This window comes from Staurois parvus, unplaced genomic scaffold, assembly GCF_062004578.1.
Source record: "Staurois parvus isolate SC_StPar_1 unplaced genomic scaffold, SC_StPar_1.0 ptg000423l, whole genome shotgun sequence".
NCBI classification, from domain to species: domain Eukaryota; kingdom Metazoa; phylum Chordata; class Amphibia; order Anura; family Ranidae; genus Staurois; species Staurois parvus.
The window spans coordinates 357,851-373,082 of NW_028318219.1; the positions used below are offsets into that span (position 1 = coordinate 357,851).

Below are 15,232 nucleotides of genomic sequence, written 5' to 3' on the forward strand. Positions count from 1 at the left end.
AATAGACACTCCTGCTTAAGGAAGGGTAGCTACAAATGCAACAGCAGTCATAGTCATTTTAGATAAAATTTTGAGGAAGATTCTTTCCTGTTCAAGCATGGCAATGCTCTTGTGTACAAAGCCAGCTCCATATAGACCATGATTTGATGAGTTTGGTGTAAATTTCAAAAGTCCTGCACACAGCCCTGACCTAAACTGCTCTGAACACCTTTGGGATATATTGGAATGCAGGTGTGAGCAAGGTCGTCTTGTCCCAGCATCAGTACTTGACCTCACAAAATTTTGGTAGATGGGCACAAATTTCCCTACACAAATTTCAATATCCTATGGAAAGCCTTTCCAAAAGAGTGGAATTCTGATTCATCAGGAGACGTGCCACCTCTACACTCCACACAGAGAATACTGGCAGGTACCAGGCTGTGGCTGCTCTCCAAAGAAAACTGTAGACTTTTCACCTTTTGTTTAATGTGCCTGGAATGTATTAAGTAGATATAAGCTGAAAGTCCAGTTGGGCTTTAATAGGACTTGTATGATTTTAGCCATTGGCAATGCTTCAGACGTTATCAGATACAGTTAAGTCCATATAAATTTGGACACGGGGAATTTTAGTTTTTTTCCGGTAGCCATTCCCCTTTTTTAAAGGGACCAAAAGTAACTGGACAAATGAATATAATCATAAATAAAATGTTTTTTGATATTTTGTTGAGAATCCTTTACTGGCAATGACTGCCTAAAGTCTGGAACCCATGGACATTACCAAAGACTGGGTTTCCTCCTTTCTGATGCTTTGCCAGGCTCTAACTGCATCTGTCTTCAGTTGTTCTTTGTTTGTGGGTCTTTCTGCCTTTAGCTTTGCCTTCAACAAGTGAAATGCATGCTCTGGGTTGAGATCAGGTGATTGACTCGGCCATTGCAGAATATTCCACTTCTTTTCCTTCAAAGGCTCCTGGGTTGCTTTTGCAGTGTGTTTTGGAATATTGTCCATCTATACTGTGATGCGCCGTCCAATCAACTTTGCTGCATTTGGCTGAATCTGGGCTGACAGTATATCTCTAAACACTGCAGAATTCATCCGGCTGCTTCTGTCTTCTGTCACATCATCAATAAACACCAATGATCCAGTGCCACAGAAAACCATGCATGCTCATTCAATCACACTGGCTTAACCATGTTTTACAGATGACATTGTGTGCTTTGGTCCATGAGTTGTTCCAAGCCTTCTCCACACTTTATTCTTCCCGTCATTCTGGTACAGATTAATCTTTGTTTCATCCCTTTCTATGAATGCTTTTCCAGAACTGGTCTGGCTTTTTTAGATATATTTTTGGCAAAGTCTAATCCGACTTTTCTATTCTTCAGGCTTATGAATGGTTTGCACATTGTGGTGAACCCTCTGTATTTGCTCTCGTGAAGTCTTCTCTTGATTGTAGATTTTGACAATGATAAGCCCACCTCCCGCAGAGTGTCATTCACTTGTCTGGATGTTTTGAATGGGTTTTTCTTTACCATAGAGAGGATCCTGCAATCATCTACCAATGTTGTCTTCTGTGGACGTCCAAAACCTTTTTATGTTGCTGAGCTCACCAGTGCATTCTTCTTTCCTCAGAATGTACAAAACTGTTGATTTGGCCACTCCTAATGTTGCTGTCATCTCTCTGATGGATTTGTTTAGTTTTTGAAGCCTTACAATGGCCTATTTCACTTGCATGGACAACTCCTTTGAACGCATGATGTAGGTTCACAGCATTAGATTCCAAATGCAAATACCACACTTAGAATCAACTCCAGACCTTTTACCTACTTAATTGATGAAGAAATAACGAAGGAGTAGCCCACACCTGGCCATGAAACAGCTTTTGATTCAATTGTCCAATTACTTTTGGTCCCTTGAAAAAGGGGGATGGCTAATCTTAAGAGCTGTAATTCCTAAACCCTTCCTCTAATTTGGATGTACATACCCTCAAATTAAACCTGAGAGTGTGCACTTTCAGCCTATATCCATTATATAATTATAGCTTAAATATGTTTTGGTAAATACCTGAAAAAAAACTAAAATTGTGCCTGTGTCCAAATATATATGGACCTAACTGTATCTATTAGGCTATAACTGTCCTGGACTATAAATAATTTTTTGGTTAAGGTTGACTTTAGAGAAGGTTTTTTCATACATCTGGAAAATTGCCAAGTCCATAACCAGACACTTTTCAGATTTTGTTCCCCGTGACCCACAATAAATGCTTAATGCTGCAGACTAGTGACGGTGCAAGCTGAGGAAAGGTCTGTCCAGACCCAAAGCATGCTGCAGAAATAGGAAGAGAAAACCCGACTGTCACACACGTCGCCCAGTCCGCTCAGTTAGCTACTTTTACCTGCTAACCACTTGGGCCGGGTGAGGTGTGTGCGGAAGCCAGGCTATCTCTTCCTATTTCTGCAGCTGACTTTTTTCCTGTTCCTTATTAGTCAGCCTTCATCAATTTAAAATTCACAAAGCAGTGCATTGATCTTTGGTGACATACACAGTGCAGCAGTACATGGCAACCACATTCCTATGGTCAAAAAGAAATGGTGAATAATGATTGACTACTGCAGGTTACTGCTCTCTGCATTCTATCACTGCCCTTTGCACTGTTTTTCTGTATAGGCAAGACATTTATTTTTTGCTGTACAAATAAAAACAACACTTGGCCATATCAGGGTAGAAAATCTTCTGCATTCTCTACCACAGGCTAGAAAAAAGGAAAAAGATGCATCAGATTGTTTGATACAGGAATAATAATATGGCTACCTGGAACAACAAGACAACACTCACCACGGGTGCCATTGAAGAAGAGGGTTTGCCTGGCAGGGTTCTGGATCACCACGATGGAGCCATCATACTGATGTAACTTGCAGGTAATCTCGGCAGTGCCTCCCTCTACTACTGTGACGTTCTCAGCTTGCACTTCCTGGCAGAATGCTGCAAAAAGAAGAAAGAAATGGTGACAAAGTGATAACAGTTGTGTGTTATAAGAACAGTAAAATTAGCAACAAAAGAAACCTCAACTGGCTGCAAATCATACACGAGGTAATAGTGTTATACAGGACATAACTCTAGATGCAACATAAGTGCCCCTTTCAAGCAAATCATCTCTTGCTGTCCTTTGAAAGCTACAATGGGTTCATCAAAGGTCCCTTCAGTTCATTTTTCATTCTATGCCCTATGCCAGCTCTCTTGATATAGAGCCATATCAAAAGGATGCACCCAAAAGATTCTTTTAGCATGCATGCACCCTAGGCTAGATATTGTGGAGCTCAATCTTGACTCAAAAGTATTCATTCACCCCCTAATTCACTAATCTAACATATTTATGTTAATCCCAACCCAACATTAAGTTTCAATCAGCTAAATACATTCCAGTTGCATCAAACAAAACATGTGTAAGCTATAACTTGAGTAGAAAATCCTTTCCCCTGCTAACACACTACACTCTTGTTCTCTGTGAAGAAGCAGCGGCCTCTCTACAAAGGTTCGAAACATCAGACCTATATCTCTGCAATCGACAAAGCTCATGATCCTTGCTGATTGGTGAGGTCCAACTTGGACTTAGCAGGAGGTATGTCAGATCTTTGTAGAGAGACCACTACTTCCACACACAGGTTCCAGGATGCTGGCAGGGGACAGGCTTTTCCACTCAGGCTGTGGCCTAAAGTTACAAACTTTACACACCATAAATTTTGATGCACCTAAAATGTATTTAGCTTATTTAAGTTGAAAGTTCAGTTGGGCTTTATTAAGCTCTCTGAGCTGATGAAAAAAATGGAGTGAATGGATATTTGTGAATCAAGACAAATTCCTACAAAGTCTGAATCTGATTAATTGGGTAAATCTGACAAAAAACAGACACAAACATACACAAGACGCAAATCTATTTCTATTGGCTACTACTGCAGAGTCAGCACCGTCCAAAGGCTTTAATAACACTCTCAGTACAGAGGTAAAAATGGCCCAAAACGCAACAAATAATTTTAAAAGCAATTCCACTCTAGATAATCAATCTGTATTCAGCCGATGGCTAGCCACACGTCCTCGTTTGTTACAGAATCTATTATAATGAGGCCCTTGGAAATCGCCAGTCCTCAGTATAAACAGCCAACACTGCAAATAATGATGAATATGAGCCCATCTACATCTGTTTTTACCAATACCATAGTTTGAAAAAGTTGAAGCACTTTATATAACTGTCTGGCAGGGGTAGCATAAATTTTCTAACTTCTGACAAACATGCAAACTTTTCAACAATTCTGCAAGATTTATTACTGCCTTACCAATAGAACTCAAACCAATGCTCAAAATTTAATACTGCCTTCTAATAGGGCACAAAGCAATGCCCAAGTTCTAATCATGCCCACCAATGCAACCCAAAGCAATGCTCAAGCTTTAATACTGCCCACGAACAGAACGCAAAAGCAGTGCTCAAGATGTAATACTAACCTAACCAACAGAACCCAAAGCAATTCCCAGTATTTAATACTACCTAGAAAGAGAACCCAAAGCAATGCCCATGATTTTTTACTGCCTAAGAATAGAACACAAAACAATGCCCAAGATATATTACTGCCTAAAGAACAGAACCCAAAGCAATGCCTAAGATTTAATAATGCCTAACCAATAGAATTCAAAGCAATGACTAAAATGTAATACTGCCTAACCAATAGAACACAAAGCAATGCTCAACATTTAATATTTTCCATCAATAGAATCCAAAACAATGTTTAAGATTTAATACCGCCTAAAGAATAGAGCCAAAAGCAATGCCCAAGATTTAATACTGCCCCCCAGTAGAATCCAAAGCAATGCTTGATATTTAATACTGCCTATACAATAGAACCTAAGCAGTGCTTTAATACTACAGTGATTTAATACTGCCTTCTAATAGAGCACAAAGCAATACCCAAGTTCTAATCATGCCCACCAATGGAACCCAAAGCAATGCTCAAGCTTTAATACTGCCCACGAACAGAACGCAAAAGCAGTGCTCAAGATGTAATACTAACCTAACCAACAGAACCCAAAGCAATGTCCAGTATTTTATACTACCTAGTAAGAGAACCCAAAGTAATGCCCAAGATTTAATACTGCCTAAGAATAGAACACAAAACAATGCCCAAGATATATTACTGCCTAAAGAACAGAACCCAAAGCAATGCCCAAGATTTAATACTGCCTAACCAATAGCATCCAAAGCAATGACTAAAATGTAATACTGTCTAACCAATAGAACACAAAGCAACGCCCAAGATTTAATACTGCCTAACCAATAGAACACAAAGCAATGCTCAACATTTAATATTTTCCATCAATAGAATCCAAAGCAATACCTAAGATTTAATACTGCCCCCCAGTAGAATCAAATCAATGCTTGATATTTAATACTGCCTATACAATAGAACCTAAGCAGTGCTTTAATACTACAGTGATTTAATACTGCCTTCTAATAGAGCACAAAGCAATACCCAAGATTTAGACTGCCCACCAACAGAACACAAAGCAATGCTCAAGATTTAATACTGCCTAAACAAAAGAATGAAAAGAAATGCTCAAGATTTAATACTGCCTAATCAACAGAAGACAAAGCAATGCCCAAGATTTAATTTTGCCCATCAGTAGAACCCAAAGTAACGCTCAAGATCTAATACTGCATACCAATAGAACCCAAAGCAGTGCCCAAGATTTAATATTGCCTAATCAATAGAACACAAAGCAATGTCCATGATTTAATACAGCCTAACCAATGTAACACAAAGCAATGCCCAAAATTTAATACTGTCCACCAATAGAACCCAAAGCAATGCCAACAGCTACCAAAGTACTTAAAAGGAATTTTAAGAAGTAGTGCAGCAACCTCTATAATTATTCAGCACAGGTTCCCTTTAAACTGGCTCATAACTCAAACGATCTTTTATCTAACAATTGCACAATAATTGTCTTAAGATTTATGAAAACTGTATATTATAATGTAGTATGTATAATATATGTACCGTATGTATGTTTCTAAACCATCCATCCAATTAGTATCCAAGCAGGCAAGCTGTAACGCTACAAAGTTATCGTTTGATGTAAAGGCCGTCGTATAATCAGGCTGTACTGCATATAGTTAGCAAAATGAATCACAGGCAATCAAAAGTTGTTAAATATAATCCAATCTTGCTGGTTATCATCATCTAAAACAGGCAAGTTAAAATGTATACATAGCCATAATGTTTGATTTTATTTTTGGATACAGTAGGAAACCTCCGTAGGTTTGCATCTTGTTGAGAACATTTGCCTGTACTTTCTGTCCTGGAGAAGCAACTGGAAGAGTTAAATTTTTCAAAGTGGAAAGGGTATTTTGTGAGAGAGGGAGGTCCAATAACCAATCTGATAAACCTGCTTATATTTGTATGTACCCAGACAAAATAGGTTTTGTTGAATTAAAAAATAAAAGAATTTAGATGAAAAGATGTATAAAAGGATACTACTCCATTTTGGGTTGCATCCAAGGACCATTGACAGATTGCGGTCAGTAAAGGTGTGATAAATAAATATGACCACATAGGGCATAGGGAAACAGAGGGCATTGGTTATCCTGTGGCTGACATATTCAGAAATCTCAGGGGGTAAAGCTTTGCTTTCTTACTTGTATCACTAACACATGAAGGCAAAATCCACTCACTTGAAACCTCTAGTTTGAAATGCCAGGGGGATTTGATACGAGATCACAGGAAGTAATTTTATATATCAAGGGCCCATTCCCCATATATAGCTTGTGTTCACTGAACAAAAACTAGATTAGATAGTCTGTGCACAACACTATTACTTTGCAAACCTTTTTAAGGGAGGTTTCTATATTACTGGTCAAATCAATACATTTTGAGAAAAGTGAGATACATCTGTGGCACAGACAGTGGTTCTATATTATTCTATTGCAAATCAAAGGTATTCAAGAGATAATTTAATGTTTTTATATATCCACCCTGCATCTACAGCTGTAAAGTCAAAACATTTGGTTTTTTTCATTTTGGATAAAGAAGGGAATGGTTAGGACCATCCAATACCTATTTATTGCTAACCGTGTTCTATCAAGGATATTTCTCTTCATTTCCTATCACTATGACACAATAGGAAGTGAGAGGTTATCTCATCAAGATGGGTAGAGCCAGGCCAGCACTACCACTAGGCAAACTAGGTGGCCACCTAGGGCGTAGCCACTGGTTTTCCCTGGGCTGGGACAAGGAGGGGGGGCAGAGGCAGGGGCGGACTGGGTCAGGGGGGCAGGCTGGCAATTGCCCCCTAGGCCATGCTGATGCCCCCCCAAAAAAGGCCACCACAGCGCCGTTTCACTCACAGTATTAGTGTCCCTTTCCGCTTCTGTGTGGACCGCTACTGCCCACTGCCTGATTGCTAGGACCGCCTAGTGTCAAGCAACCAGTGAAGTCACCTAATGCAGGCCCCTGCATTCAGCGTGGAGGTCGGAGGAGGATGTAACTTCCTCCTCTTCCTCCTAGTGCTTAGCTCCACCCACCTCCTCCAGCCTATGTGGCAGTGGCCCCCTACTCAAGAGGGAAGGGAACTGCACTTGAAAGTCTCAGTCTGAGGTGAAGTTGAGCGCCAGGGATTGAACACATGCCATGAGTTGGGCAGAGATCCATACAGAAGGATTGGCAGCTGAGCTGCTGCAAGAAGATGACATCCACAGAGGAATGGGAGGAGGAGGTTGCATCCTTTGATCTCAGAGCTTCATGTTGGGACAGTCCCTAGAGGTCCCAGCACGAACCCCTCAGAGCTGAGGATGTGACATTCCCTCTCCCCCAACTAGTTGTAGCACCTTCCTAGTTAGCTAGGAGTCAGAAAGGAGGGCTGAGTAGCAGCCTGGGTGTGATAGTCAGGAGGTTAAATTTGGGTAAGGCTGAGAGACTCTGCAGCCCAGCCCCTCTGGAATTTCCCCCTGCTCTAGATCTTTGGAGGAAGGTCTTGGCAGGGAAGGAGCGGTCCAGCTTAAAGGCCTGGTAGCAGACACCGACCCAACAGCAGCACAGGAGAAGGACTCAGTGAATACACCTACACCCCCTGGGCCAGAAAGAGGAGAGAGCATTTGGGTGGGAAACCTAACTCCCTCTACAGCTGGGACTATCTAATTGTTACTACTGGATCCCCTGTCCAGAGATTCCCCCATACAGCTGGACTGAGGAGCATCTGGGGTTGGAGAGGTACATTGGGAGATGCTGGCTAGCTCTCCATAAGAGGATTTCTTTGTAAACACTTGTACTATAGTTTCAGGGAGTTTGTCCTCAGTAGCCATTTCATTGGACATCCCATACATCCCTTACCCTATCCATGTTCAAAACAAAAAAAAAATTCAAAATAAGAAAACTTCAAAACAATCTCAAGGACTGGTTTCTGTTTCCCAATGCAAGTCTGAATCAGGAAATAAGTGATGCCTGGCTGTGCAGGACTATAGGGGGACCCAAATTTTCAGCATCTCCTAAGGGGATAGTACTACATAGTGAAGGACTACAAAGAACAGCAAGAACCACTGAGCTATAAGGGGTCACATCCTTAGATGTCAAGGGTTCATTCTGGGACTTGTAGTCCTTCACTTTTGAGGAAGTACTGCAAGCCCCAGCATGAACCCCTCAGAGCTGAGGACAGGACTCCCCCCTCAAAAAATAATGAAAGACTGCAAGATGGATACATCACGGAAACTACCTCTTCTTACTCCAGCGTTGGGTGGGCATTCTTCCAAGGCTAAGGGGCATTCATGTAATGACATGTGAGAGCAGCTCATTCCTATAGTCTTGAGACCCCCCATCCCCAGAGGGCATGCAAATGACAGACTGGGCTCACAGGAAATGGACAGAATGCCTGAAGAGGACCACCAGCATTGGAATGAGGAGAAAGCTGGCAACGTCACTGTGAGCATGGAGCTAAGTAGAGATTAACAATATTTTTTTTATAAAAAGGGGACTGGCACGGGTTAAATACCAGGGTAGGGTGTCGGATAATTCATCCTCTTCTCCCTTCAACGTTTTGAGATCCAACGTATAAAAAGGGGACTGGCACGGGTTAAATACCAGGGTAGGATGTCGGATAATTCATCCTCTTCTCCCTTCAACGTTTTGAGATCCAAGATTATAGTTGATATTCAAAATTCACTTAGACCAATATGCTTTTTCATATTGTTCTGCTCACATCACACATTTTGTAGAACTAGTATGATTTTTAATACCCTTTTTTATTTACAATGATAAAATAGAATATCTGCTCCATGTAACATTGGATCACTAGTCCAATACATCATGATTTTTTTGGTGAGTTTTTTAAAGCACACATTTAAGATGCCTACCATCCCATCTGCTCAAACGGAATCTGTAATTAGAACGTACTACAAGTTAGCTTATGGTGTGGGATGCATGTAAAGCATATGCAAGGGGGAAAAAAAAAAAAAAGAGCGAGAGAGAGAGAGAGAGAGAGAGAGAGAGAGAGAGAGAGAGAGAGGAAAAAAAAAAAAAAAAAAAAAAAAGACATTCAGCACATTACGAACGATTCAACTCACGAAGAGATGAAAAGTCTCAACTCTTTACAGCAAGCCAAAAGGCAGTTTTTAAATGAAATCAGTGAAACGAGAAAAGTTCAGTTACAACGGGCAGCTCATGATTATTTTTATTTAATGGTAGAAAAGTAGAAGAGGAAACTTTTTTTTAAATATGCAAATTTATACGACGTAGGAGACAAATCTGGTAGTTTTCATGTGCTTCCAATTTGTGAAGGTAGAAGGCCACCAATTATTTATCATATAAATGGCTCTGCAGGTAACACTCAAAATGGCCCAGATTTATGATTAAGGTCTTTAAAGGACTATTATATACTGTAGATCTGTACTCTTAATAAATGGAATTTTAGAGTACAGCTGAAGCTTTGTGAAGCATTAACGGTATTAAAAATTTTTTTAGATAAACCATATAGAGTACTTTAGTTGGACTAAAAGTTATTGGCTTCAATTCAAATACACTATATGACCAAATGTTTGTGTCCCATGTGCTGGTGGCTGCCATGTTTAGGTGAAATCTGAAATCGCCTACTCTTGGATAACCTCACAGTGGTGATGATCCGGTGCTGCGGGGGCTAATATGAGCAAACTGCATCTGTGACAGGCACTCATCAAGTGTTGACTATGCCCATTCTTTCTCTCCCTGTGCACCATTTATAGAAGCAGTTTTATTGGTTTCCACAATGAAAGATTCCTTATGAATGGATGACAGAAGGATGAATAAAAGGTCCAGCTCTCCAATCAATTCTTTTCATGGTAGGAACCAGAAGGCATAGTCTGCATTTGATGAGTCACAGGTGTAGCTGCTCATATTAACCCCACAGCAGTGATCTTTCGATGCTACAGGGGTATCAGGGGGCAGAGGACTTCTGATTCCAATGTGGAACACAGCAGTCACTAGTACACTGGACATTCTTCATTCATGGTAAATACTAACCCTGCTGCTGTTATTTAAAAAAAAAAAAATTGTTTCACTAAACTTCAGTTTTGAACATCTCATGCCTAAAACAAACTATTAATATAGAGTTGGTCTCCTTTTTGTTGCTATAACAGCTTCCACTCTTCTGGGAAGGCTTTCCCCTAGACTTTGGAGTGTGATTGTGGGAATTCGTGCCCATTCAACCAAAAGAGCATGTGAGATCAGGTACTGATGTTGGAGAAGACCTGGCTTGCAAACGATGTTCCGGTTTTTCCCAAAAGTTTTCAGTAGGGTTGCGGTCAGGGCTCTGTGCAGGACACTCGAGCTCCTCCACACCAAACTGTTTGAACCAAACATAAATATTAGATGACGATTGGACATGTGGGCATTGTCTGTACCAAAGTTTTCCTTCATCCAAACAATTGCTGCTAAACATTTACACAATGATAACTTAAAGCTGGCCATGGTTAGATTTTGGTTCAAATGTTCATACAAAAAACCGTCACCAGAACATTCTTTCTTGCCATCAGTGGATCAACTAGTTTAATTCAAAAGCCCAATTTTGTCCAGACCTGCGATTCGAAGTGAATCCCAAACATGTTATACAGGTTTCAATAGAGTATGTATGATTTTTCAAAATAAAACCACATTCACTCTTTTGTTCACTTTTATTCAAGAAAAATGTTCCATTCTTCTCCTTCAAATCTTTTCATAAGTACAGTTGAAAACAAACATTAATTTTACCCCACTACCCATTAGAAAGTTGAATGTTCCGAAAATAAGAATTTTGGAACGTAATTCTAATGGTGTACGGCCAGTTTATATACATGTCTATGTCCTAGAGGAGAGTTTCCAGACAGCCCTGTCCTAAACAATAGGGTGATCAATAGCAATCAACTGCAAATTATTTAACAAGACCGAAAGGCTCCTCCATCAAAAATGATCTGCCAGGTTTGTCTGCTGTTAACTCACAGAAATAACAGCTGTCACCTAAGGTGCTTATGGATAACTTTATGCAGAGAAAAGAAAAAAAAAACCATTACATTTAAAAAAAAAAAAAAAAAGAAAAAAAGAAAAATTTCGAAGTAAGACAAGATACATGGGGTAAGAATAGTCAAGGGGGGGGGATAAAGGGGTGACATATTATGACAGTGAATAGAACTGACACAAGGTGACGTGACTTCAGCAGATAAAGAACACGGCTTCCGAAATAACCAGGCGTTAACGCCAAGAGTTTCTTTGACATTTGTGAGAGTTTTCTGCCAGAGCAGTGTCAGACGGAAGGAGCTTGTTAACCAAGGTCTTTACACTGACACAGATCATTAGCCAGGAGATTTAGGCTGAAGTTTTGCTCGACCCTCAAAAAAAGTGAAGAAAAGTGACAGGCAGGCAGTGAGCTCGACACATCCTATTATATGATGTGGATTATGAAAGAGCACCCGCAATGCAAGTGTGACCAAAACCAGCCACCCGACAATGGGGTTAATAATGCAGCCTGAGAGCGTGGCACAGCAGCTAGATCACCTTGCACATACATAATTAGAGAGAATTAGAACCTCTCATTCTACCCTCCTGATGCCCACAAAACATCTTAATCAGCCAAGGTGCAGAAATACAGCAGACGAGAGTTTTTGTGCAGACTGCAAGCCAACATGTACGAAGGGAGACATCTGTAACAACCGTCTGCAGAGGGTAGCTCAATGGGTAATAAATAAACGTCTTTAAATTTGCTTCTCTTGCAATATAGTTTTGTTGCGCCTAGAAGGGACATTTTCAAAATGTCTTACTGTTACCGTTAAGGAGGCGAGCTGGATTTTCATAGTGAATCTGTGCTTTGCCCAAGTAAAGCTAGCTCCTGGAGCACACATAGGGGGGCATCTACCATCCCCCACAGCAGCACTGGGTCAATGAACAACCATGTGGGTGGAAGCGTAGGTCACATGCTCCCCCATACTCGAAGTACCTGATTTTTCTCATCATACTGAGTGGCTCATCTGAACAGTAGCAAAGTAAAGTATGGGCAAGTATGTATTGTTGGTGGGTTGGGAAGGTAAGTGTACCTGTTGCTTTGCCCTAAAAGACTCATTCTTCCTGCTGAGGGCTTAGACCCCTGAAGATGTACCACTGCTTCCACACATGGACCAAAGGTCCTTCTGCACAGCATGCTGGCAGGCGATAGGCTTTTCTACTTAGGCTGTGACTGCTTTCTAAAGGTAACAAACTAAAAAACTTTGCACACATTTTGTTTTGTGGCACTTAGATTGTGTTTAGCGGATTTAAACTGAATGTTCAATTGGGCTTTAAAGTGGAGCTAAACTTACCTTTCCTTCAACAGTCCCTGTCCCTTGTTGGCACTTGTCCTGGGTGCCGGCTTTCAGCCATCTTCATTGGCCGGAGCGGGATAATGTCACTCCTTTGAATGAGTGGAATTTCACTCAATAATTTTAAAGTGTTCAAATACATCTCCTGATGAAGTGGCCAGCATAAGCCACTGAATTTTCTACAACCAATAAAGACCTCTGAGAATTCCCTCCAACATTGGAACCTCTGCATACAGTATCTGTACCACTATTTTTGGATCCAGTCTTCTAAAATACTGTTTACACCAGGATCCCATAGCCCTTCAGCACAAGAGTTCCTGACATGCATGGAACACGACCACCCTCTGTGCCAAGACGTATGTTCTCCACATGCTCTTTTCAAAGGTTGCTTGAACCACGGTCAGGGCATCTTATAACCCCCCACCCTATGTAAGTACTCCTATATGTAATATTAATTTGAGTAATTAATCTATACAGTATCTAGATGAATCTCATCCATACCACATTTATGAGATTCTCTCCCAGGGTAGGTCACCTTCTTCTTTCTGTTTTTCTAATCTCTGATTTTCTGAGTCTCCTTCATTTACATACATATTTTGCTCAGCTGAGCAGTATATTCTTCTGCTGTTTTAAGTTGTCACTAATTAATTAATGGAGGTCAGAATCCAGAGGCTTCCAATGACAAACTGGGTCCCTCCATTGTAATACTCTTTGAACGTGGACTCTCACATCAATACCAGCACCCTGGAAAGTGGGGAGCAGAGGCAACAAAGATGGCCATAAAAGAGGTCTACTGCTCTCAGTATCTGCCACTAACTATAGGTATGATTGCCCCAATGACTATCTTATAACAGGCCAAGAGAAGAGAAGACCAATGCTACCAAATATAGACCTCTAATGGGGAACACGGTATATTATTATACAGGATTTATACAACGCCAACAGTTTGCTCAGCGCTGTACAATATAATGGGAGTCAGTACACGAAACAGTACAGTAACAATACGATTCAATACACGAGGGGTTTGAGGGCCCTGCTCCTTGGAGCTTACAATCTAGGAGGTATAAATGAAGACTACACTGTGCTTTATGGCGCCTTGTAAAGTCACAACCCTTACAGTCAGGATAGTGACACTTTCCAATGAAAATCTTTAAAGATTTAACAGAAAGTTTATTCCTGTAAGCGAACACCATAAAATTAATTATTACAAATTGACCTATCCTTCGATGCCTTCACAAACTACGAGCATTTCATAACTCTGTTCCACATCATGGCATGGCACTAGAAGGAGACAAATAGCCTTTTTTCTTTAATCACAAAATAATGAATCCTTGGAATTATATTTCTATAAAATTTCCTTACGGCGTAACCCAAGGTAGGCTCAACTGTGCGTATAATCTGGGATATTTTACCTCCTGCATACATAACCAGGTTTGACAAACTAGCTGGCCTGGCAGAGAGACCTGTGGGTAAATTTTCCTGACAATGTTTAGGCGACATCTGTGCAAATACCGGGGGGAATATCTTACTTCAAAGTTAATCCCTCCAGGACCTGACCTACTAAGTCGTCCCAGCGTTTCATGTTAATACCGCAGAAGCAAATTCCTTCAATTTCTCTTTCTCCTGACTCTATTCAGGAGCCATATCTATTTCAGATTGGCTTCCTGTGGTCCTCCACCTAACAATATGAAGAACAGGGAAAATTAAGATCAAGGTGGTATGGATTTCACAATGAATAATCTTCAATCACGTCATTACGTATTATAAAACCACTTAATGACTTGTCTAACTGGGACAAAGGCTGGAAGATTCCTTTTTAAATTGTTTCATTTCATGAGATTTAAAGGGCATTGCAGACAATCCATGGATGGCAGGTAATACACCTGATACAGAATGGTTTCATGAGAACGGGGACTCGGAAGTATAGCATGCCTGCCATAGCAACCAAGTTGATTTAAAAAGTATACACAAGATCAAAAATGTCATATATTGCAGTGTACTAGCCATTAGGCCACATTTACATGGACAGCAAAGGGCAGTAAAAACAGGTGGTTGGGCCACAGTTTTACCACCCCCAACTACCCACAACTAAAGATAACATGAAGCCAGAGGGGGTCTTACACATGCTGTTGCTAGCATGTGTAATGTATTGCAGATTATTAGCTCTTGGGCCTCATTTACACAGGGGGCAAGTGGAAGTAAAAACAGGTGGTTGAGCCACAGTTCCCCCCCCCCCACCCCAAACCTCCCACCTAACATGCAGCCAAAGTTTGACAGACAGCAACCAGTGACGTCAATGTGATTGCACAGCAAACACAAACTAAACCCTTGGTTAACAGTTTTGCTGTGGAATTTCAATACATAATCCAGAGTCAAGGGGGAAAAAGCACACATGCAAGAAACAGCAACATCTCCTGAAGGCTGCT

The 15,232-nt window shown here is 40.7% G+C and overlaps 1 protein-coding gene across 1 annotated transcript in view; it reads right to left on the minus strand.

The window, feature by feature from the left end:
• Positions 1–15,232, minus strand: part of CADM4 (cell adhesion molecule 4) — a 650,810-nt gene that overhangs the window by 122,110 nt on the left and 513,468 nt on the right. Inside the window, exon 2 of the mRNA XM_089687341.1 lies at positions 2,810–2,956. Within this exon, the coding sequence (XP_089543467.1) occupies positions 2,810–2,956 (147 nt within the window). The remainder of the gene's footprint in view (positions 1–2,809; positions 2,957–15,232) is intronic.